The following is a 25,979-nucleotide window of genomic DNA, read 5'->3' as shown; positions in this document are numbered from 1 at the left end:
GTGGAGGGGAGCTTCCCACCATAGAGCTATTCAGCAAAGTCTGTGCTCTACCATTCCACACCTTGAGTGAATCCATACCTATAACCAACCTCGTTTTGCCCCAGGGTTGGGAAGGTGGGCCAAGACCTTCATCCGGAGTGGGAAAATTCAGTGTGTCTCTTGTCTGAGGAAAAGCTTTCTTGGATGGGATGAATGGCGAAGTTGGCCACCAAGAAAATACACACCGGCTGGAAGCTCATCAGGGGTTCAAATACAGGGAAGAGGATCGACTGAGGGATGGACAGAGGGAAGGCAGTGGGTGGACTCGTCTCACCCAAATCACAAAACTGGCCTAAAAGGAAATTTGAGATGGCTGTTCCACCTCTCACCAGAAGGGAAGAATTGGTCAGATGTCTAAGCTTCCTCCTGCTGCTGTAACAAATACCACAAGTGGGTGGCCTTAATGAAAAGAAATGCATATTTCTCGTGGTGTTGACGGCTTGTTTATGATTTAACTAACAACAAAACCCAATTTCCAAATCGCATCGTGTATGCAAGTATAGGGCTTAGGATTCCAACATCTATTTGGTAGGAATTAATTACACCCTTGGACCCTCTCAAAATGTATGTTCATGTCATTTGCAAAACACATTCACCCTCCCATATGATCCACCCAACCATAACCCATTCCAGCATCAACTGTAAGGTCTAAAATCTCATCTTCTGCATTGTCTAAATCAACTAAGTGTGAGACTCTGGGTGTTTTCCTTCTGGGACTAAATCCCTTTGACTATAGACCTGTAAAATCTAGGCTGTAAGTCATATCCCAAAGTAGTGACGAAACAGACACCTGGTAGACATTGTACTTCCAAATCAGAGAAACTGGTAGGGACTAGGTCGGTACCAAGCCAGGTCAAAAGCCACCAGGGAAGTTGTTATTGGGCATTTTCTTGGACTAGTGAAACAGCCCAAACTCTTGACTTTGGGCTGCGGCCTCATTCTCTTAGCCCACTGACGTGGCCTCCATACCTCTGAAGTTGACCCCCCTCTCTGAAACTGAGGAAGTAGCAGTCCTGCCCAGTGCTCCTCTGTGACAGGTCTACTGTGATAGCCCATCTGCTCCTGAGATAGTGCCTTTCTTTTCGTGGAGGACAACCGGTGTTGGCAGCTGACTAGCTGCATTGGCCCATTTCCTGCCTGTAAAATTCCAGGAGACAGACAGCTTTCTTTCATTTGGTTTTGTCTCCACTGAGAGGCTTTTGGGTGGTGATTGACTAGATCCATGAGTCACAGGCCTGATCTCTTTAGAAAAACGTATGTAGCCACACCTTTGGTGAAAGTTCCAAGACATGCTTTTTAAGTTTGCATCACCAACTGTTATAAATCTCTTAAGTTCTGGTTTCATTTTTCACTCTATTCTACTGTAAGCAACAAGGAGGAAGCATGCTTCATCTTGAAGATTTTGCTTAAAGATTTCTTCAGCCAAACATGCAAATTCATCACTTACAAGTTCTTTTTTCCACAAAATATTAGCACACACTCCAAAGTATTTGCCGCCTTATTAAAAAGGATCACCCTTCCTCTACTATCCAATAATATGTGTATCATTTCCTTTTAAAGTCCCACTAGCAGCACATTTAATGCGTCTACACATACTTTTGAACTGCAGATCTTGTAGTTAGTAGCCCAATGCATAACCACTATGCCACCAGGGCTCCTTAGCCTAGCATGGAAAACCTTATTTTCAAACAGAGTTGCATCCACAGGTAAGGTTAATGTTCCACATATACTTTGGATGGACATGATTTATAGCACCAGGAAAGGAGAAGAGATAGGAGTGGGGAAAGTGACCTTATCGATTTAGACTTTGTACCAGCCCAGGATGGGTAATTGCTGAGCTTGGCCAGGCTTTTGTCCCAAACAGAGGAAAACAGACTTCAGAGATTTGCCCAGAAAAGCTCTTGCTGTGAAGGTGGACATACTTGAAAGAATGTGAGGTTCACCTAAAGTCAGTTCATCCCCCATGATTGCACCTTCTCATTTTAGGGAACTCTTCCCACATCGCCATCCCTTCACTGCCCTCCCCTCGCTTGCTCGTGAAGAAGAAAGAAGGAAGTTACTCAAGGAATCTGTAGGCTTTTAAGGGCAAGGTCCAAGAACCTAGACAAAAGAAAGAAAAAGGCCTTTAGATAGACAAGAAAGAAGTACAAATAACTTCCCACAGGTAGCATGGTCTTGTGTATAGAAAATACTAAGGGATCCACACCAAAACAAAACAAAAACTATTAGCACAAGCAAATTCATTAAAGGATACAAGATTAATATGAAAAAATCGATTGTGTGGTTCTATACATAAGCAATTACAATACAAAAATTAAAATAATTCCATGTACAGTAGCATCGAAGAGAAGAAAATATGTGGGAATAAACATAACAAGAGACGTGCAAGACTTAAAGGTTGAGAACTATAAAACGTTGACCCAAAGGGCTTTTTTTTCCCCCCAAAGGGCTTTTTTATGGAAAGATTCCTGTGTTCATTAATCAGAACACTCATATTGTTGAGATGCCAGTACTTCCTGAAGTAATCAACAGATTGGCATAATTCCTATTGAAATCCCAGCTGGCTTTTTGTGTGTGCAGAAATTGACAAGCTGAGGTTAACATTCCGAGGGAAATGCAAAGGGCTCAGAATAGTCAGAACAATATTGTAAAAGAAGAACAAAGTTGGATGACTCACACTTCCCAGTTCCAACTGTTACCCCAAACCTGCAGTCATCAAGGTCAGGGTGTGGTCCTGGCATGAGGATAGCCAGATGGAGCTGTCGAATGGACTTGAGAACCCAGAAAGAGTGTGTCCCTTCATGGTCAGTTGAGGAAAGCCTAACCATAGCAAATTTTGCTGACATAACTGGGTGTCCATGTGGAAAAGGAATGGGGGGGGGTGACTGATAATGGGTAAGGGGCTTTGTTTTTTTGGTAGGGGTGATGAAAATGTTCTGAAATTAGATTGTGGAGTTGGTTGCACAACTTTGTGACTATACAAAAGCAAACACTGAATTACACCCTTTCAGTGGATGAATTTTATACTATACATGAATGATTGTATCTCAATTAAAAATGATATAAAACAATCCAGTCTTCAACACTCAGTACTTTATAACTTAATTAATTTCCACAATTTGGCAGTTGGTAGTCATCAAATGATTTCTGCATCTGTGTGCTGTCCTGTGTGCATGCTTTAAAATACAGAAAGGATGCTGGAAAGGAAAAAGAAGAAAGAAGCCGAGAGAACACAGGGCAGGAGGGATCACAGGATGAACATCGGGAGAGGGAAGGAAAGCCTACAGGTCTGATGGCTGACGAAGCAGGTTCACTCCTGCCAAGACCCAAGAATTGAAGTGAAATGCAGACAGAGGCCCATCTTGGACCCCAGCACTTCTCCGAAGTTACAATGAAGGAAGACAAAAGGAAGGGCAGTAGTCACCACACAACCCCTCTGTGCCCTTCCTCCTGTGCATGCCTGTCAGCAGAAACTCATCCACTCATCATAACCCAACAAAGTTGGTAACAGTGAGGGGATGATAAATATTTCCTTACAGAATCCTCAGTAAGAGCTGCATTTTAAGAGGTTAGATAGTGTCATGCTAATGTAGTGTTCAGTATGAGAAAAAGAGCCGGGTAAAAGGCCCACATGCAAGGGGGGAAACAACTTCCACGTGAAGGACCCTGGGAAGGGCTAGGAAGCTGGAGTAGGGGCAGAAATGCCTCCGACAATAAATAATTCTCTTTGGGTAGGAATCAGGAAGTGGTAGGCCCACTGCTTGGGGCTCTTGCTACAAGATTAACAGAAAGCATCATGACTCAACTGTTCTTTTGCCTCTTCCTTTTCTCTCTGAGAAGATAATCCAGAGATGGTCGAAGGGAGCTGTGCACAGTTGGGAGGGAGTGGCTCCAGTCTGCAGCCTGCTCCCAGGTCCTGACACGGCAGAGGGCTCAGGGACTATCTGGGTGGATGGGCAGTGGACAGAAAGAATTTGCAGTTGTGCTCAGAGAAGGGTTTGGCAGTTTTTAGGAAGGTATAAAAATATGAGAAGTATCAGAAAACTAGATGCCAGCAAAGGGAGGGGGAAGAAGGAAAAGGAATTCCTAATAGGAGCAAAGTCCTCCATTCCTTTGGGAAGCCTGAGCAATTAAAGAGCAAGGAATGAAGGCAGTCCAGCTCGGGGATCAGCGAGGTCCACCAGTGACAGGCTCTGCCTATTTAGCCACTGCTTTTAAAACATCCCGTTAGGAAACCTTGTGGGCCCTGTTGGGTGCTCCCAATCCCATTCGAGTGATAGGGCCCCTGACAACCAGCTTTCTGCATCAGGTGCACCCTTCTTATAGCTCTCTCTGAAATATTGATACATTTAACTTCTGTGAGGAGGAATTAGACTACATTTGTAATACAGAGTATAAAATCAGGTGCAGACTCTACTGCAGTGGTTCTCAACCTTCCACAGGCTGCGACCCTTTCATACAGTTCCTCATATTGTGGTGACCCCCCTAACCATAAAGTTATTTTTGTTGCTAATTCATAACTGTCATTTTGCTACTGTTATGAATCGAGCAACTTCTGTGAAAGGATTGTTCGACACCCCCCCCAAGAGGGTCGTGACCCACAGGTTGAGAACCGCTGCTCTATTGCTTGCTTATGCAAATAGCATTTATTGTAGGGATAGGCCCTACTCTCCCAGAATGTAAAGCTTCATGGGGAATATAGGAAAGCATCAGTAAGCCATGACAGCTCATGAGTGACGAAGGCTATGACCCTAGAGGTGCAAGGTTGGCTAGGAGCACAGGAGGACCTCCTTCGAGCACGGAAGTGGGATAAGGCCTCTTTGAGGATGCCACCTCAAAGCAGATCCCTAGGGACTAATGCGCCAAAATTAACTGGTGGTCAGGAGCTGGGGCAGTGGAGCCCTGGTGGTGTAGTGGTTATGTGTAGGACTGTGATCCACCTGGGTAGCAGTTGGAGACCACCAGCAGCCCCTCGGGAGAAAGACTGGGCTTCCTACTCCCGTCAACAGCTAGAGTCCAGGACATCCACAGTGAACCAGCGCTGAGTTCGCTATTTGGTTTTGCAGGAGCTGGGGAGTAAGGGAAGGGAACTGTCCAGAACGAGGCCCAGGTTTCTTTGTGTCCCTGGGGGGCGGGGGGAGGTAGTGGAGTCTTTCACTGAGAGAGAGGCATAAGAAGAGAACAGACAGCAACATGATGATGAGTTTGTAGTTGTTCTGTTCCAAGAGCCGTGAAAGTGCAATGGTTAAGCGCTCAGCTGCTAACCCAGTGGGCTGGCAATCTGCTGCTATACGGTGATGGGCTTGGAGACCCTAGGGGATGGCTCTCCTCCGTGACGTGGGTCTCTGTGAGTCAAAAGTGACTTAATGAAATCTAACAGCAGCAACGCTGTTGTTTAGATGGATGGCCAGGATGTTCTTGAGTGGCAAGGATGCCAAGACTTCTTACATACTTTGGACAGGCTGTCAGGAGAGACCAGATTCAGTCCGTGGAGAAACATCATGCTTGGTAAAGTAGAGAGGCGGTGACAAAGAGGAAGGCCCGCAATGAGATGGATTGACACTGGGGCTGCGGCAATGGGCTCAAGCATAGGAGCACATGTGAGGACGACTCAGGACCAGGTGATGTTGCGCTCTATTGTGTGTATGGTCGCTATGGGCTGGAACCAGCGCAATGACCCCTAACAGCAATAGCATGTATTTACATGATCCCTAAGCAGGGACTTCACAGGCAGGTTGGTCATAATAGGTTTAGAGCACAGTGGGAGTCCTGGCCTGATACACATTTGATTTTTGAGTGTCAGCAATTGGTAGCCAAGCTCTGGGGACAGGAGTCTAAGGAACACAGATATTTGCAGGCACCTAGGAGTTCAAGTGGTATAGTGGTTACGCATTAGACTGCAATCTGCATGGTTGGCAGTTCGAAAACACCAGCTGCTCCTTGGGAGAAAGACTAGGCGTTCTAAGCCCATGCACAGTTAAGGTCTTGGGAACCCACAGGGGAGGTCCGCTGTGAGTCAGCGTTCCTTGAGAAGAACTTGTGGAGACATTGGGGGAAGTTTGGAGAAGCAGAGTTTACTCAGGGAGTACGGAGATTCAACCCTGCTCTATCTTCAGGCATTTGGTTACTCAAGATAAAGATCCAACTGGCTTAAGGAAAAAGGTTAAAAAAAGAATTTCATGAGAATAATTAAACTAGGATGTGCTGGCCTCAGACGCAAGACACAAAATGGTGTCATCGGGATCCCTTGTCAGTCCTGCTGTCTTCTTCATGTTGGCGACCCTCTTTGGCAGGTGGTCAGCTCCAGTTCCAGGCCGTTCTGCCAGTTTTCCAGCCTCAGTGGGGTGGAGTGGGCTGGTCAGCCACCCGAACCACAGGGAGTAAGAGTGGAGGAGGTGGCTCCTCAGAATGCTGTTTTCAGAAAATGGAAAAGGACGCTAGACAAATGAGATAACAGATGATCCCCATAGATGCCAGGGAAGGAGAGGGGGTTGTGGGAGTGTCAGCGCCGCCTGGGAGAAGGATGGAAATAGAAGCAGTGGATTAGCAATCAGGAGGCCAGGGTGACATGGGCTTGAGCTGTGGCAGGGAGTGCTGGTGATGGAAACCAGGGAGGCATGGATGGAGGCAGGTGGTGGCACTGGAGAATCCAAGATAGGAGGCTCAGGCACTGGACGCCGAGGGGAAGAGCCGTGGCCTGGCCCAGGCCTTAGGGAGGTTCTGTTAAAGAGGAGCAGGACCTCCGCAGTGTGAGAAGTTGGGGAAAGGGAAGGAGTGGAGGGGGAGCAGCTGATGATGAGGAAGGCTAAGAGGAAGGCAGGACGTGGAGCAAAGATCCTAACCAAAACACCAAATTCACTGCCATCGACTTGACCCAGAGCGACCCTACAGGACTGGGTAGAACTGTCTTGTGAGTTTCTGAGACGGTAACTTTATGGGAAGTAGAAAGCAGCCCCTGTGCCAGGAAGCAGCTGGTGGTTTCAGACTGCAGACCTTGCAGATAACAGCCCAATTCGTAACCACTCCGCCACCCAGGATCCAGAGGACAGAGGAAACTCCAGCAAGCTGTAATGTGGGGTCTTGCTTTGACGGCATCTGGGGATCTGAGCAAATGTGTGGCAAACAATGACAAGAATTTCACTTTTTAATTCGGGAAGTTCTTTTCTTTAATTCACATATAGGAGTTTGCTTCTAAAAGTCACTTTCAAAACCTCAGAAAACAGGAAAGCCATGGTTCCTAAATGCCTGACTGTTGGGCATTTCAATAACTTCCCATTTCTTGCCGTTACAAATCATGCTGAGATAAATGTCCCGGAGCACACATTTTAGCTGTTTTAGAAACGTAACCTGCTTGGAGTTCATGAAACAAACCAAACAAAAACCCAATAACTAGAAAGCCATTGTTTTTGAAACTGGCCATGTATCGCAACCGCTGGGAAACCTTTAGAAATACTCAGATTCCAGTGCCCCGTCCCCGACTTCCTGAGTCTAAATCTCTGTGTGTGGCGCAGAACTCTGTCCTGGGTTTTGATAGTTCATCTTGCATAGCTCATCGTGCAGAGCAAACCTTTGCAGCGTCCCCCAGGGAACATTTGGGAGCGATTGCTAGCTGCAGGCTCAGGTAGTGGAACCCTGACAGATGGAACCAGCCAGCCAGGAGAGGGGTCACCTCAACCCTGAAGTAGGCTGCCTTTGGTGGGCCTGCCACAGCCTGTGAACCAAAGCCTGATCTGTCCACATTTTTAGCAAGGACTGTTGGTGATGACATGGAAGTCGTGTTTATAAGACTGGGGATGACATGATAAGTCTAAGAAGTTGCTTTCTTTATTGAACGTGCTAAGAAGAATATTTTCTCATGTCACTAAGCAGTCTTCAAAAATAACTTGAGTGGCTGCATCCTATTCTATTGTACAGCTCGGAACATAGAGGATGTTTTCCAATTTTATGCTCTTAGGTATCCTGTTAGAACACTTTTGGCTAGAACTTGAGCTGTTTTTGTGAGTACTGCATCCCCTCTTCAGGTGCTTGTTTTCTGGTGTTGGGAGGTGGCAGCCGTAGGGAGCTTCTAATTTTAATGATAGTTGTTCACCTTACGATGCCATGCCAGCTGCTGTGTTCATGTTTTACACAGTCATCACATTAAGAAAGTATCTTTCACTAATAGTAAGAGAATTTCATTTGAAAAAAAAAAAGAGTATGGGGTTTTAGTTTCATTAAATGCCTTTAAAAAATCTGAGCTGTGCAGAATCAATTCTGAAAGATTGTTGATAGGTGTTTTTTTTAAAGTGTTCCCAAAATAAATAAATAAATAAGTTCCTTGGTCAGATAACTTTGGGGAATGTCCTGGTCTGTGGCCTCCTTGTGAAGACTATGGTCCACTGAGGATCCAAGAGCTTCAAAGCCAAAGTCAGATTCCTCAATGGCGAGTCATAGCACAGCCAGCCCCAGCTAACACGGAGCAAATGAATGGCTCCTCAAACAGGTCAGTAAGAAGCTGGCACAGTGTATGTTGCCTTACTTTGCAGTAAATTCCCTCTGCCTCTCCTCTTTCTGCCCTTCCCATCCTTTCTTATTGCCCCCCTAAAAAACAAACAAACAAACAAACCAGGGTCACAACAGTAATGTGCCCATCTCAGCCTGAGTAGCTTAAAATTCCATTCATAGCTGGAAGATGGAAAGGCTTCATCCAGCAAATTCCAGCTTCTGGGTTCAGCAGACTGACCTTCCCGCTCCTCCACTGGGAACACAGCAGTTCCAAAGATGGCATAAGATGAGCAAAATCCTTGTCACCGTGCATCAGTGATTCAACTGACGGAAGAATTAAAGTAAAATTGAGGGTTCACACTTAAGGAAGGCAAGCAGCTGTTAAGTGAAGGTGAAGATACACCACATTTAGTTTTTTAATAATGCAAAGAAGGTCATATTTATAACGTAGCTGAAATGTGTCTTCAGGGATGTTTGCCTCAGCGGTTTTTGTTGCTGGTTTCTTTTTTCCTACCAGCAAGAAAGAGGAAGCTGTTGAAATGCCCAACAGTCAGGAAACGGCTAACTAAAATGATATATATGCACCCTGAAATATTATGTGGCCATTAAAAGCAATGTTTTCAAGTCATTTTTAATACTTTTTAATGACGGGAAAATTAAGCATGAAAAAAATCTAGATGCACCTGGATCCAACAACTGGATGAAAATACATAAAAATCCTGGGAGAGGCCATCACCCTGTACACGTGTGGTCTTGTGCAAGGGATGATTTTGTGGTAAGCACGGTTTTCTCCTATGCCTGGTAGAGTGGCAGTGAGGGTGGAATATAAAATGTATGTGTGAAACACGCCTTATGATTTTACTGCCTGCTTTCAGTGACGGCTGTGGCGGCGCCTCCTAGCAAGGGATTTTAAATGGGCCGTTTTATGAGACATCTGTAATAATGTTTGATTTTTATATTTCCTGGTTGTGAGTATGAGGATTAAACAAAGTAAACAGCTTTGAAACCACCGTTCCTAGGTTCATGGCAAATCAGAGCTGAAGGTCTTTCAGGTCCCTTTCCTCGTGAAATACTGGCACGAATAAGCACTGCTGATAAAAATATATTCTGTGACATTTTCCTAGAGGCATTATCGATCGAAATATGAATAGTTCCTACCCTGATTGAAAAATAAGGAAGTGAGACAGCTGCTCTGCTGAACACAAACAGTATATTTCCTATTGTGTCTCATTTGCAATTCGGTGCTTTGAAATTTCAGTAATAGTTGAAGGAATAAAATGACTCTCGGAATCAGTGTAATGGGCTTTTGAAAAATGGCTCCAGCACAATCGTGTTTTATGTCTGCTTACCATCACAAGCCCTCTCTCTCACTTGGAAGTAAAGTTCATGAGGCAGCCCCACATGCATGTGCCATCTTTTTAGGGTGCTTGCTTAGGGATCCCTTGGTGGCATAGTGGGTTCTGCATTGGGCTGCAAATCACAAGGTCAGCAGTTCTAATCTCCCAGCTGCTCCGAGGAAGAAAGATGTGGCTTTCTGCTGCTGTAAATTGTTACAGTCTTGGAAACCCACAGAGGCAGCTGAGTTGGAATGGACTCAACATCGGTGAGTCTGGCTCTTGTTTGTCTTACTTATTGAATGTCTAGTTAAAAGTCTCCTATTTGTATAGGTCAGTTGGATAAACATGAGCATTCTAGTAACAAATTGGGATTTTACTTTTTGTCCACAAAAAAATTAAAGCTGGCTTGTGTGAGCTCCCAAATCTTAATGTTTATAGTTCTGTTAGGATTCACAGAAAGGCTAACTTAACTCAGCCTCTCTGGGGGCTCCTTGGTGGCAGCTGACTGAAAGGTTGGCAGTTCAAATCTCCCCATCAGCTCCATGGCAGAAACACCTGCTCCTCTGCTCCCATAGAGGCTGCAACCAAGAAAACCCTGTGGGGCAGCTCTCTGCTGTCCCACGGCTGCCTAAAAGTGGAAATCGACATGGGCACCTATCAGCAAGTGTTCTCAAAGGACTAGTCCCCCCAGCCCAACCCACTGCCATCGAGTCAGTTCCCACTCATAGCAGCTCTCATCCTTGGGCTTCCCAACACTAGCCCTCGCAGGCGCACACGTCCTCACCGCTCGCCCGTGGAGCGCCTGGAGGGTGTGAGCCACTGATCTTGCAGTTAGCAGCCGAGGGCTTAGCCCACGGTGACACTTGGGCTCCATCAGGACCCGTGGGAAATCCTAAATTCAAATTTTCATGCTTTCCTTCACCAGTTAGCTCACCATAGAGGAGCTGCTTACTCTATGTGGGCCTTAGTTTCCTCCTCTCTCAAATAAGGCTAAAAATAATACCCGCCTCGAAAGATACTGGATGAAACCAGATCATCCCTGTGGAAACCTGAGCATATCACAAGACTTTCAGATGTCTCTACGGAGAGCTTTCACCCCTCTTTCAAGCACCGGCGTAATAGTCAAAACAATGTATTAGAGCAGAGGTTCTCAAGCTTGGCATTCGCCCCCTTTTCAGAGAAAAAAATTACTCATTGCCCCCCCTGGCAGTTCAAGTTGTTGGTACTCTAGCTCATGACCCAGGACAGAGTGTAGGTATCCACTTTGCAGCAGCACCACCACCCCTCCCAAACGGTTCCAGCGCCCCCCAGGGGTGGTATCACCTACTGTGGGAAACACTGGCATAGATGAGTGCCCAGGAGGGCCAAGTGTGTGCCGGGAACATGGCTTCAGTCATCCTTAAGCTCATCTTTGAGATGGGGCCTGGCTTGTGTTCCATTGCCTTGAGATTTTTTTTTTCTTCTCCTTGTCACAGGTGAAATTTTTTCCTCTGAAGTTAAGAAAAACAAATGAACGTTTTCTAGCCTAAGCAATGAAGGGGAAATGCATTGCCCACATACACCCTGTGTCAAAGCAGCTCAACTCCTTGGCCCCAGCAACTCGAAAGACTCGATGGGAACCTTCATGGGCCGTGAGTTTGTGTGAGTGGAGGGGGGACAGCTCAAAAAGGGAGTTGTAGACTTGTATAGACTGTAATCAATGTCACTGGATTAGACCTACAGACACTGTTGAATCAATATGTTTTGCTTTGTATATTCTCAGAAGCAAACTACATGTAAACATATATATGTTTATATATTATATATATATAACATATATATAAATATTAAAGGCAGGGTGTAGCCAGAGCTTGGTAGCCAGTGTTCCATGAGGCTTGTTAGAGCGGTCTCTGAGATGTCAGGTCACCCCCCACCCCTTCTCCCAGATGCTGGGAACCCAAGCATCTGGACCTTTTTTATGTGGATGGCTTGGCTCTGGACTCCTGGAGCAATCACCACAAGAGTTGGCAGGCCTCTCTGAGAACACAGGAAAAGGGGGAGCAAGGTGGGGCCAAGGACAGAATCAAGTCTTCCACACACAGGATGCGGTAGAGTGAGCTAATCGGCCCAGAATCGAGATAGATTCTGTTCTCTTGTCTTCCTGGGGCCTCTGGATCCTTGGAATTCGTGCTCTTGCAGATCACACCAAAGAGTCCACGCAGCTCGTGGCTCTGGGAGAGCCTCTGCGGTGGTGAAAAAGCCCAAGATTTAGCCCGATGGGTCATGTTGTGCATGCCGATGTGTGGCAGCTCTGTTTCTGCCTGGCACACGTCAGGCTCTGCTCAGCCTCCTTGGACACTTTGTTTTCCTGGTTGTCCTAGGTTTCCTGGCTGCATCAAATGTGCCAGCCTTCCTAGCAGGGTAGCAGGACTCTAGGAGAGTTTCGGCCCTGCTCCGGGCAGAATCTCCCCCCTGCGCCATGTGCACAGTATGTGTAGGACCTACACTTCACAGGTCCCTCGGAAAGTCATGAGAGTGTTTACTGGTGTCTTAGTGAGAAAAAGTCTTACTTCCCATGCAGGAGGCTCAGGGTCATTTCAGGCTAATGAATTCAGCTTCATACTCAGCCACCACCCATCTTCCCTTGGAGGTTGGCATGTTATGATGCTGAACAGGTTTCACCCTAAGATTCACCAGGAAGAAAGGCCATTAAATCTGCTGTTGCAAAAACCAATCCAGGAAAACCCTGACGGAAGGGGGGATGGTCCAGTTTGGGAATGGATAAAGTACGGTGATGGTCGAACAAGCAGATGAACATAATTGATGTCACTGAACTGCACATGTGTGTCACACACACACACACACACACACATCACAGCAGTTCCACCTGCAGTCTGGCGCAGGGCTGGCCACCATTTCTGTTGTGTGTAGGTTGCCTTGATTGTGGCCCACTCAGGGCAGCTGATAACACGTAACAATGAGGTTCTGTGGGCCAGGAAATCAGGGAGCTCAACTTAGGGTGAGCTTTTGACCCGGAGGGAGGAGCTACCAGGTTCCACATACAGTGCAGTACCCAGCAAGTTTGACCAGCGACAAGTCACCTTCCTGCTCTGTTGCTGATTGGTGTTAAGTGCTTTACACAATTGATGTATGTGTGGATTGTGATAAGAGTTGTATGAGCCCCAATAAAATGATTTAGAAAATAATAGAAAAAGAAAAAACAAAATATAATTTAATTTTCCCACAAACGTGTTGGAGCCTCTGTGTGTAAGTCACATATATAATTAAGTTTATCAGGTTGCTGTAAAAAATTATTTACCATCCCTAAGATTCTAAAGTTTTAAGTGTGTGGGTCATGCCTTCCGGGAAGCGGGAACCATCGAGAGGAAACAGGCCCACCAGGCACGTCAACACTGAGTGAGAAATAGGAAGCACTTCTGCTGCCTGCCAGGGTCAGTGGGGAGTGGGGGTGGTGGTCAGTGGGGAGTGAGTGGGGTCAGTGGGGAGTGAGTGCAGCAGAGAGGGCTCCTAGGAGGGGTGTGCCACCTTGTAAAGTGGCTTAGAGAATGGGTGTGATAGAGGGTAGAGGTCATGGGGCTTAAATCTGCTGCCAGACAAGGGAAATGCTGGCCAGTGAAGGAAGACAGAAGCAGGAATTTCAGGCCTGAAAGAGACTAGTCTAGGCAAGAAGATCCCTGATGGGGGGTTGGGGAGAGGATGAGGGAGCCCGGACAGGAAGGTGGAAGGGCCCTGAGCATTTTGGGTTGGGTTTTTTTCCCCCCATAATGTGCTACTGGAGGCCAGTCCACGGCAGTGAGTTTGAGTTTTCATATGCTGCCTTTCATGGTTTATTACTTTGATAATGAGATTGAGCTCTGAGTTTTGCATTTTTATTATCTGTGGAAGAAAGAATAGCTAAACGAACTCCTAATGTAAGTGGGATGTATAATTATCCCGTGATGGATTGCTTGCACTTCCTTTTTGTCTAGCACCCGGAGAGCAAATGATTTACCAAGTTCACGGTTCAGGGAACACCTTTACTTCAAACTGCTCCACATATGCTGAATTCCTTAAAAATAATTATTTGGTAAGGGTTCTGTCTGGCAATGCTAGCTTCTTTGTGAAGGGGTTCTGTCTGGCGATGCTAGGTTCTATTACGTGAATAGGAAGCACCTGCACTTCTTTACGCACCATTTTATAATTTAGGTTTTGTCGTCAAACCCCAGTTAGGCTGAAATTAATGGGGGATTGATTTGCTTTTCTGTAAATGAAACACCAGAAGGTGATTCAGACACTCCCTGAAGGTAATCTTAAACCTTAAACTCTGGTTTCAGGTAAGCTGGGGGCTCACTGGGTAACTACAGCCATTAGATGTCCTTCCACCCTCGCAGCCCCAACCCCATTCTACCTCCCCAGCGTGAGCCTGGGCTGGATGCCTGATGCTAGGGAGAAACTCAACACTGAGCTCTCTTCCCAAAAGTGGCTGGGTCCTCGACTGGTTCATCTGTTTTATTGGTTTGTGTGACCTGTTATGGGCTATCTTTGGGGAGCCAGCCACTGCTATTTGTACTGGCTTGATGGGAAAAGGGCCTGTCGGCTTTCAGACCAGTACAGGGGGCTCACCCTGTTGTGCTTGGGGAACCGTGGGTGCCTCCTGTAGCCTGGGAACGCTGGCTGCTGATCTTCAAGAGGCCGACCCCTTTCCCTTAATGGTCACCCCTTCCCCATTCACTCGCCTCTAACTCCTCGTAGTTCCCCCAGGCCTCCGGGAGTGGACATATGGCTGGGGGTGGGAGACAGACTGTGGCTGGCCCTGGAATTCTAGCTTTGCTGCGGAATGACTTCAGACTTGAGTTCCCAAGGGGCTGTAAAACATGAATCCTACATTCGTGTGTTCATAGGCATCCACACTCTGGCCTCAAGAACCCAACCACGCCCAGTGCCTTCACAGTGGTTCTGACTCCTAGCGACCCCATCTAGGTTTTCTGAGACCGGAATGCTTTACAGAACCCACAGCCTCAGCTTTCTTCCTGGGAGCAGTGGGTCTGAACCCATGGGGCTGCAGTTAGCAGTCCAGCGCTTAGCCCACGGCACTACCACGACTCCTCTGAGAGGAGGTGTGCTTCAGGAAACGCGAGCCATTCTCACACTGGTTTCTATCAGCTATTTCTGAGGTTTGTGCAGGATCTCATGACGACTTATGGGTTTCAAAGCTAGTAGATACGCCAAGATCCTCCCCCCTCCCCACACGCTTTTGTTTGTGATTCATGAGTTTTTTTGTGAGTTCGAGGTCATGGTGGTGGTTATAAAGGTTGCATGATGCATGTGATGGAAAGGGTATTGGGGAAAAATTGTTTTAATTAAATTTGAACACATTTAAAAACAGAAGCCCTACCTCTCCCCAGCTTTCTCCAGGGAGAGTGGGGAGAGCTGGCCCAGCGCCCTGGGGCAGCCTGAGTACCGTGCTGTATGGGTGGGTGTGCCCTCTTCCCCCTCCCCATAGTGGACCCGAGCTCTTCCTGCTTTATTCCCAAGGGCACACTCTTGTTCCAATTCTTTCCCCCAATTTACGCCAATCTAGGGGACATGTGTAACCGGTGCATCTCTTCCTGACCTCCCCCAAATGTAGCGGCTTTAGGGGTTAAACTAGTAACAAGAGCGAAGATGATGGAGCAACCTGCTTGAGTCACAGAACACCGGTCCACGATGGCTCGATTCCTCATGCTGAAGGAGATGGCACGCTCTTGTCTAGCATTTGATAACGCCATTCTTTCCCTCTGCATCTAGACATAGAGCACGTGTTTGGGCCTTACGTTTGAGTGTTGAGGGCTTGTTAGGCAAAGAACTCCCTTTTGACCACACGGACGGTACAGGCTTCTTCCCTTGAGCTCCTTCACTAGGGCGAGGGGCCATCTCCCTGACAGACCTGGGACAGGGCTCTGCCCAGATCATCACCCTGTACCTGGTCACCATCCCTGCTGCATGTTGTGGGAAGGTGCTGTGTTTTTGCTTCCCCGTCTTCGAGTTCCCATTGGTTCCCTCCACATTGCATGTGTGCGTCACCACCTAGGTGTGGACTGAGATCCTAGGATGCTCTTTAGAAGCCAGGGTGGCGAGTCCCCGGCTCACCCACTGTGAACACATCCTCAGAAAGACCGGCGGCTAGAGAAGGGCACAGTGCTAATGAAGTGGAGGGTCGGTGAGCATGAGGGAGTGCCTCGCCGGGTGGGGGGGATGGATAAAATAGCCACAGTATTGGCTCAGACCGACCAGCCAATGATCATGAACCAGGAACAGGCCTTGTTCAGTTCCGTGAGTCACAGCCTGCTCTGTAGCAGACAACCACCACAGCATCCACAAGGGACACAGGGAGGGAAGGCCTTTGAATGGCTTCGGTGACAGAAAGCAGACTTGCCTCATCCAGCTGTCTCCTGTGCCCACATTATGTCAACGGGTTCTCCCAGCCCTTAAGAACCCCAGGCTCCAGCTCTATGCTTCGTGAGAGTTCATGTTCAATTGTGGAGCTTGTGCGGGACTGGAGCTGCCCAGAGGAAGGGGCATATCTTTCTGATTTACCCAGTCTAATGGTTAGCCTTGATCCTGCTGGTAGCTAATCTGACCCTCCCCTTCATCCTGACCCCCCCGAGAGCAGCTGCCACTGCTCCTGGTGTCTTTGGAGACTTTCTTCTGCGGTCATGACTTTTCGGAGGCCCGGGGGAGCTGTGGGACAAACAGGGGAGGATGTGTTGGCGTCATTGATTGCCAGTGACAAGGAAGGCAATTGTCTGTTATTTAAGTCTCTGGGCCTTGAGTGGCCTCCGTGGGCAGACACAGCGCTGAGAGCTGGGGATGTACTTGTGGACCTCAGACAGTGCGTGCTGAAATCACCCACAGGAGAAAACGTTTAAACCACCCAGTGAGCATGGAGTATCCCGAAGGGAGGGAGAGGGTGCCCCCAACACACTGGAGGGGCAGATCAGGACAAGCCTCTGCAGAGGATTTGAACCCGCTTGAGGTTTTCTGGGGGCAGGGGGGGGGTTGGGGGTGGGAGCTGACTGGGCAAACCTCTGTGGGATTGGCCCCTGCTCGGCACAGCCATGCTGTGAAGAGGTCTACTCTCAGAAGGCTGACGATGCATGGATTTCTTTATTTACAAGAGTCAACAGGCAGCCGTTGCTGCCTACCTGAGGCAGGCTCTCCAGTTACATTGGTGAGCCCTGGGGTCAGCACCGGTCACACAGGACACCATGGTGACGTCTCACCTATCTTCACTTTTGCCTCTGCCAGGTACCTGCTGGAGCAAGACTTCCCAGGCATGCGGATCGGCCCGGAGCCCACCACTGACTCCTTCATTGCCGTGATGTATGGCGAGTCAGAGGGCAGCACCCCAGGAAATGCTCTGGTTGTGGACCCCAAGAAGCCGTTCCGAAAACTGAGTCGTTTTGGAAATGCTTTCCTGAATCGGTGAGGACCAGCAAATGGCCACCTCTGGTCAGGTGGCTTAAACGTTTTCTGTGAGTGATTGCCAATGGTGTGTGAAAGTCCAGTAACAGCAGCACAGGGACGAGAGACCAGAGGGACTGTGGTTTATATTCCTAGACTGTCTTGGGAAGGCAGCCATAGAAAATGACCGCTTATACTGATTCTGCTTCAGAGAGCGGAGCTCAGGCCATTATAAGGCTTTATAATGGACATTATAAGGCCCCTGAGGGTAAGGAACAAATTTCTAGTAATTGAAGCTGTACAAAAATGGATCGGGTTGCCTTGGGTGGTAATGACCTCCTGGTCACTGGGGCCTCCTAGAGCCAGAGGGCTTAGCTAGGGAAGCCCTGAGGTTTTCTCAATGCCCAGATTGAGCCTGGCGATGATGCCGGGGTGTGGTTGCTGTGCCCCCACCTGAGGTCCCCTATTTCTCACCCCCACACTTTCAGGAGCCTCCACATTCACAAGAGCAAGACAAGAAGACAGAGTCAAAACATGAAACGTGCGTTTGGTTACATGGCTGGGTTGTGGTGTTTGGGTTATCGAAGCTACTGGCTGAGATTCTCTCTTAATTGGAGGTGTGTTTCATCCATGTAAAACACCCCCTTATCCTTCCACCAGAGTGAAACCAAAGGTTCCGTGGGGCAGAGAGAAGGGCCCGGGGTTCTCCTGGATACAGCTCCTCCCTTTCCGACTGGCTCTGCTGCTCTTCCTGCGCCCCCAGCCCTGCCCCACCCAGCCACGCCTAGTGCTTGTTTTTACCCTTTCCTCTTCCTTCTTCGGTCCTGCCTCTTCTCTGCTGCTCAAGAGCCAGGGAGGAGCTGTTTGAGCCTCTGTGTGTGAGAGTAGACCCCGTTGGCACACGTGGTTTGTGTTTGCTACCCAAAAGGTTGGCTGTTCAAACCCACTCCATAGCCCCATGGCGAGAACGGCCCAGTGATCTGTGGAGCAGGCCTGCTCTGCCACCGTCACCATCACCATCACCGTCAGAATGGGCTGGACAGCCCAAGTCCACGGGAGAGGGAAGTGAGAGGGGAGCTGACAGAGGACGGGAGGAGACACACACTGTACTTCTCCTTTGGAGAGATTTTTACCAATAGAAGTAGATCCTTCCAGTTGAGAGCCATCTGCCCAGGACAAACCCTCTGCCTTGTTGTCATCCTGTAGCTGCAAAGCGTGGCCCAGGTAACCTCTGCAGGTGCCTTCTGTGGGAGATTAAACGAAGTAGCTGCTCAGCTCCTAGAGGCCTTCTAAATGCTCCCATTGCAAACCAAAGAAAGCATCCTGGAGGCGGAAAGGGACCTGGGGAGAGGGTGCATGGACATGGTCAGGTGATGACGGCTGGCTCAGAAAGTTCCGTCACTTCTCTTGGTGACCTGCAGAGAGCCACCCAGAGGACCCCCCCCCCCTCCCAACACACACAGTGTTCCCTTCTAGGGAGATGTGACTCCTGGGTTCCAGGGCAACCTTGGTCGGTACCAGGGAGGGGAGAGCGAGAGCTTGGGCTTTGGGAGTCAGCAGCAGAGGGTCAGTCCCCTGGATCCCATGGAACCAAGTGGGCCAGACTCCAGCGAGGCAGACTAGGACTCCCCCTCAGAGCCTCCCTGCAACCATGTCACAGGGCGGGAAATAGCCAGGTTGCTTGTCCTGGTCCTTTGTTTGACAAAGACTTTTTGAAAAGATAATAGGCTGCCATGTCCTTCAAATTCCCATAGTCACAAGGAGAAACCCCAGACTATTGGTTACTGAGTTATGAGTTGACTGCTAACCTCGAGGTCAGCAGTTCAAACTCACCAAGGGCTCTGCAAGAGAAAGATGAGGCTCTCTGCCTCCGTAAAGATTTACAGCCTGAAGTCTACAAGAGCAGTTTTACTCTGCCCTAGCGGGTCACTGTGAGTTGGAATCGACTCAGTGGCAATGAGTTTGGGTTTTGATAAGTGATTATTGGCTTGGTTCATGTTGACAGATAATTTATGTTTCTCGGTGCTCTGTCGAAATTGGTGTCCATGATTTTACCTTCCTAGTTTCTAATATCCATTGCATTGGCTACACAGAAACTCACAAGATTCACAGTTAAAGAGCTTATTAAGGAGGTTGTAACAATTTGTAATGCCAGTGAGAAATGCTCAGGGTAGTTGTTTACCAGGACAGCTTCAGCTCTGTGGGTCAGCGAACCCAGCTCCCTGAATTAAGTGCCCAGAGGTACCTACTCTGCACGCCAGCCTCCTGCAGAAAACACTGTTCCACACTCTGGCTCTTGGTTCTGCTGCTGCTTGTCTGAGAGCATAGCTGTCTTCTGGATCCAGGAGCTTCACTGTGCAAGGCTCTCAGGTCCAACAGATGCACCCCATACCTGCCCTGCTTCTCAGAGGGCTCCTTTCATATATAGTAGGATGCTATTCCAAAGAATCTGGTTGGAAATACTCACAGGTGAATCCTATCAATCAGTATCTTCCCCCAAGTTCTTACCAGACCCATGCAGGGAAAGGTTATTTGGTGGGAGTTACAGACTATGACTCGAAGAGTCACTACCCCTGTACTCACAACTTGTTTTCACCCCCAAATCTAAAGCACATAACAGATGTGAGAGAAAAAAAAATCAGGGTAGACTTTGGGTGGCAAGATTCATGAACTCCTCATTTCTACGTGTCGAAAAGAATCCATGTATAGCACTAGATAACCAACTATTAATTGAATTAAAAAACAATGTGTAGAAAAATAACAGCCGTTAATTGTAAGATGCTTGCTATGTGTCCATACTAATCTAAATTTTCCCTGCGAATTAGCTTTAAGTTCTCACAAGCCCCATACAATAGATACTACCTCTATCCTGGCAGAGGAGAGTTGAAGAATCGTTCGACGCACTGCCGTCAAGTTGATGTCAACTTGGTGACCTTGTAGGACAGGGAGAACATCCCTTGTGGGTTTCTGAGGCTATAAACCTTGACGAGAGCAGAAAACCTCAGCGTCCTCCTGTGGAACCGCCGGTGGCTTTGAACTGCTGCCCTTTCGGTCAGCAGCCCCGTGTATAACCCATTCCACCACCAGTCGAAGCATAAACTCAAAGCAGACAAGAACAATGTCACTACCACTGAGTATGTCCCAACTCGCAGCAACCCAGTAGGTTTCCGAATAGAACTGCCTGGTGGGTTTCGAGACTCAGTCCTTATGGGAGGAGAAAGCTTCATCTTTTTCCTGCGAAGATGCTGGTGGGTTCCAACTGCCGACCTGTGGTTAGCAGCCCCATGTGTGACCTGCCGCGTTACCGGGGCTCCTCACGTTGAAGCCTAGAGCGGTTCATCTGACTTCCCTAGGGCCCTGTGACTGTCTCGGTAGCAGTGTTAGGATTGGAACCCCAGCATCCTTGCTGGCTCCGCTATCCTGGCCCCTCGGGCTCCTCGTGAACTGCCCCGGCGGTCGTGACGGTGGCTCTCCAGCAGTGCTGGTGAAGATGGCCGTTATCCGTAGCGACGTGTATAGGAGGCCCACTCATGATCCTAGGGGATTAATAAGACATACGAGACTAATGCCAGTGCACAAATGAGAAAGTTTAAGGCAAGAAAGTAAAGTGCTTGGCGCAGGGCCACCAAGTCAGGAAGAGGCAGAGGCAGAACCGCAATTTGGGACTCCCATCGCCACCTGTCCCCCAGCCTGTACCTCCATGAGGCTCTGGCAAAGAAGAGCCTTCCTCCCAGCCATGCTGCTGGCCACCTGGATGGGTGAGGGAGGGACGGACCTCACAGAGCAGACAGCCTGGTGAAGCCTCCATGTGACAAGGTCTCTTCAACCCAGCCTCTGCTGAAGGGGCAGAGTCGGTGCGAGACACTCACTGTGTGCTCATCATTAGAGCACCCCTCTGGCAACAACAGGGAGCCCTGATGGCCTAGGGGTGACACGCTGGGCTGCGAGCCACAAGGTCAGCGGTTAAAACCACCAGCCCCTCTGCAGAAGAAAGACGGGGCTTTCTACTTCGGGAAAGAGTTATGGTCTCGGAAACTTACGGGGACTGTTTTACTCTGCCCTATAGGGTCGCTGTGAGTCGGCATCTGCTCGATGGCAGGGACGTTTTTGAGTTCTCTGGAAGCAACAGCAGGCTGAACCCTAAGGCAGCACCCCCACTTTTTCCGTACAGCGTACAGCGCTGGGAGCTAGGTGAAGATGCCGTTAGTAGGAAAGGGACTGGCTGTTTGCTGTGGGGACATCCGTCGTCCAGGGCAACCACCAGCATCCCACCCTAGGATAGGTCTGGCTCTCGTGACCTGGAGGCAGCTTTAGCATCTGCTCCCAGAGGTCTCTGAGTTAAGTGCTTAAGGAGGTAGTCCCCACCGTGCGGGCTTACGTGATGTCATCTCCCCAGGCACTGGATGGGTCGGTGGCACCTCAGTCATTTCTCCATCCATGCCGGTTTCCAAAATTAACAGGGTGTCCACAGTGCAGTTTTGAGACATCAGGACAAACACCCTAAAAGGCAGTTCCAAGTGACACAGGAGTTGGTCCCAGAGCAGGAAGAGTTCTGTGGAAGCAGCTTGAGGGTGGCCTCATGCTTCACATTCCACTGACAGGCCTCTCTCGGGTTCTCTACGGCAGGGGTCCTCAAATTTTTTAAACAGGGGCCAGTTCACTGTCCCTCAGACCTGTTGGAGGGCTGGACTATAGTTTCAAGCAAACTATGACCACCGCCCTGTCATGCACCACGCTCACAGTGGCTCTCAAGTGTGAGTCCACTGTGGCAGTCCACCCTGTCCAGGGCCATCCTTTTTTTCGCTGCTTTTCCCAGACATGGTGTCCTTCTCCAAGGTCTGGTGTCTGCAGAGAACATGGGTGAGACCAGGCCTCACCACTCTTGCTCTCAGGAGTGCTCTGGCTGTATTTCTTCCAAGATGGGTTTGTGTGTTCTTTTGGCAGTCTGTGGTGTTTTTAGGTAGGAGCTAGTCTAACTTAAGGTGTGGTCTCCCACAGAAGAAATGATCTCATTTAATTCCTTCATAGATTTTACTTCTTTCTTTCCTTTAAATAGCTTTAATCCCTGATGCTAGGAATACAAATTTTGAAACTCCCTCTTGAACTGAAGGGATCTGAGCAGTTCTTCCAGCATAAGCCTGATGGTGGTGGCAGAAGCGACCAGAGTCTACCCCGAGTCCCCATGTGGAGTAGGCCTCCACCGAACCCCCTCTGACTGTTAGCGGCCGGGGATGTGAATGGCGCCTGGGTCAGACAGCTTACCGTTCTATCATTTGCTTTCCCTTTGGACCAGTTTCGATTTGTTCTCGTTTTCATTTTCTTTCTTTTCTTTCGGGTTGAGGTGTTTCCTGTGTTTTATTTTGTTATTGTTGGGAGCAGGGGAGCTGTATGGTTTTTTTTTTAAATATGAAGTCCGGGATTGGTAAATCTATAGAGACAGTAACTGGGTGAATGGTTTCTTAAGGCTCTGGCAGGGGAGGGTGCAGGGAAGTGGGGAGCTGATACCAATGAATAAAGCAGTGAAGAAAATGTTCTAAGGTTGATTGTGACGATTCCCCAACTCTTCTTTGCTCTCTTCAGACCCCTGAATTGTATGGCAGGTGAACTGTTCATCAATGAAGCTGTTTACAAAGAAAAACCACTATCCTGCCTGTGTAGAAGGAGCCCTGGTGGTGACATGGGTTAAGCGGGGCCCGCTGACCCAGAGGCCTGCAGGTTTAACACCCCCCCCCCCACCTGTCTTCTTCCACAAAGGCATGCAAAACCCGATGCAGCCGGTACCCTCTGTCCCACACGGTCCTCATGAGTCCGAGTCCACTCGGCGGCAGTGGGTTTGGCTTTTCGGGGGGTTGCGTCCCTATAATGATCTGGCAATAATACACTACATTTTAAAAGGTGTTCCTTTTAGACGGTTATGCTACTTGTTACCTAGAGTTTTGTAACTCTTCGTGGAGTCTTCCGTAACTCTGTTTTCAGCTTTGAGCATTCCATTGTCACTCATCTCCCAACAAGCACGTCCTAGAAGAAACAGCCCTCAGTCCGCACGGTCGGGCGGGCAGGTGTCATCTCCACCAGTTACCGTGCTGTGCAGACCAAGGCTCTTGCCAAGATTCGTTCTTGATTTACCAGCAAAGCGGTTGTTGTTTTTAATGAGGGGCTTATTATTATTTTTAATGGTGTGCTTACCCATAATAAGCTTGATGAAGCTTATCCTGTAACTCTTTAACCCCCGGGGGTGGCAGCTCCCAGAGGACAGACCATTGTTCTTAACCATCCCAAAGCCAGCCTTCCGCTCCAGACCAGCTGCACTGCTGACCCCAGGAGACGCTGTCTGGGTTGAACTCCTTGAGATGGCTGATTCGGAGCCAGGTGCTAAATGGTCATCTCCTGAGGCTCGGCCTAAACTTCAGCCCTGGGCCTTTATTTCCAGCCTTGACAGGAACGAAATGCCTCTTTGGCCGCCAAGGACTTGCCTAAACTTTCTGGGTAGGGCTGTCCCCGCCTTGGTTTGCTGCACAGTTGAGTTGTCTTTGTGGGCACTGTGTCCCATTGGCCGTGCAAACTCAGGAAGCTGTGTCATCTCTCTGGTCATGCTCTCCCCATCCATGAAGTCGCTCAGGTCATAGCAAGTGCTTCAAGACACCTCGGGACCCTCACCACTGTGCCCTCAGGGTTCCGTGACCCCAATGACCAGCCTGAGAAATGCAACGGGGCAGCGCTCAGCTGCTAACCAAGGTCCGCAGGTGGAACTCAGCTGTTTATGCAGGTTCTGGCGACGCCCACTAAGGGTCACAGCCCAGGAAGCCCTCTGGGCAGTGCTGCTCAGTCAGGGCAGGTGGGGTCGCTTTGAGTCAGAATCTGGGACTGGCAGACCTGGGAGTCCTCAGAGAGGCTCAGCGGCCTCACATCCCTGAGTGGTGAGCAATAGGGGGGCCCAGCACCCAGAGCTTCAGCCTCTGTTGTTCACCTCTCGGCCCTCCACATCTGGTCGCAAGCTGTACAGAGCAGTGCGTGCCCTGGTGCCCTGGTGCTGCACAGAGAGCAGGGATTCTCCACCCTCCTCATGTTGTGGTGACAACCCCCCCCCCCCACCCAAGCACAAAATTATTTTCGTTGCTACTTCATAACTGTAAGCTTGCTACTGCTATGGATCAGGTGACCCCTGTGAAAGGGTCGTTTGACCCCCCCCCCTCCCCTGCTCCAAAGGGTTGCAACCCATAGGTTGAGAACCACTGCATTAGAGGTTTAAGTCCACCTCCAGGGACCACAGAAAAAAGTCCCGGTGATCTGCAGAGCACTGGTCTACCCAGACACACGTGGTGGACTCCACGCCAGCTTGGTGGGGAGGGACAGGAGGAGATGCACCTAGGGCTGTGGCTCACCCCACCTTAATTTGTTTTAGGGTATTGGCCTCTGAGTAAACTGAAGGTACACAGTCAATTGCAAAGACAGGAAGCCATCATCACAGACTCGCAGGCTAGAACCTGCAGCCAGAGTGGCCAGGTTAGGATCCCGGCTCCACGGCTACTGGCCAGGTGACTTCGCAGGTGATGGTCTCTGACCTCTTATGCCCCAATCTCCTCCCTTGTAAGTTGGTGACTCACAGCCCCTGTGTCTCAGGCGGTGCCACTCTGCTCTACCGCCAGCTGCCCGGTCACAGCCGACTCACAGCCACCCCCAGGGGTTTCTGAGACTTTCACTGTAGAGTGGAGTAGAAGGACCATTCTTTCTCCCAGGGAAGCTGCTGGGGGTTTTGAACTGCCGACCAGGTGGATTGCAGCCCAACACATTACCACTATGCCACCAGGCTCTTCTCTGAGAAGGTGGTGGTGAGGATTCAGTTTATTCATGTGCAAGGAGCGTAGACCTGTCTCTGGCACATCCTACATGCTCAGTAAGGGTCCAGGTTATTTCATCCCTTCTGTCAAGACCAAGAGAGCTGCATTGTTAGGTAGTTAAAGTCACCGTGCAGAGACCACCTGCTTCTTTTGAAAGCCTGTCTCCTTCATTGTGATCATTGAAGGAGCACCTTGACCTCTGGGGAGTTTTGAGCCATCTCTTCTTCTCACCCCTGTTTCTCTGCTGCAGACTCCTCACACTTTCCCCGAGAGAGTGCGGCCGTGCCGCCCAGCTGCCCAGCCATGCCTCTGTGCTCCCCTTTCTGCTGCTCGGAAGCCTGCCCTGGAGGTGGAGGGGCTGGGGGTGTGGGCTTGGTATATAGTCTTGCCCCTCCCCCCCCACTGACTCCAGAAAACAAGCGTTTCCGGTCAGCCTTTGGGGAGGGAGACACTTCCTAAAAGCCGACAAACTCACCACTGTCCAAACAAAAACAAAGCGCTCCGCAGCACTTACTGAGTAAACCCCTGCGAGGAGCACCTCTGCGGTTGACTAGCATGGGTCTGTGTGTTCAGTGGGCAGTGGAGAGGGCACGAGGGAGCCCCCGTTGAGTCCACCATCCCAGGGCGGAGTAGGAACTCCAGTGGGACGGCACATCTGTGCCTGTACACACTGCCGCAGAAGCGCTGGGAAGGCCAGGCGGAGGCCGGCAGCCACGTGCAGGAGAAAGAGCCCTGCGTTCTCAAAGCACAAGAACAAGACCACATTGCTGTGACCCTGTTTGGGTTTGGATTTCTGAGTGTTGATCTGTGATTCTCACCCTCTGTAGGTGAGCCGAGTGTCTGTCCTGCCCCCACTCCC

The 25,979-nt window shown here is 49.2% G+C and overlaps 1 protein-coding gene across 1 annotated transcript in view; it reads left to right on the top strand.

Moving 5' to 3' along the window:
• EHD4 (EH domain containing 4) overlaps nt 1-25,979 on the top strand; it is a 78,230-nt gene that overhangs the window by 2,820 nt on the left and 49,431 nt on the right. The window contains exon 2 of the mRNA XM_075531611.1: nt 17,127-17,303. Coding sequence (XP_075387726.1) covers nt 17,127-17,303 — 177 coding nt within the window. The remainder of the gene's footprint in view (nt 1-17,126; nt 17,304-25,979) is intronic.

This window comes from Tenrec ecaudatus, chromosome 14 (genome assembly GCF_050624435.1).
Source record: "Tenrec ecaudatus isolate mTenEca1 chromosome 14, mTenEca1.hap1, whole genome shotgun sequence".
NCBI classification, from domain to species: domain Eukaryota; kingdom Metazoa; phylum Chordata; class Mammalia; order Afrosoricida; family Tenrecidae; genus Tenrec; species Tenrec ecaudatus.
This window is presented reverse-complemented; position numbering and strand designations above follow the sequence as displayed.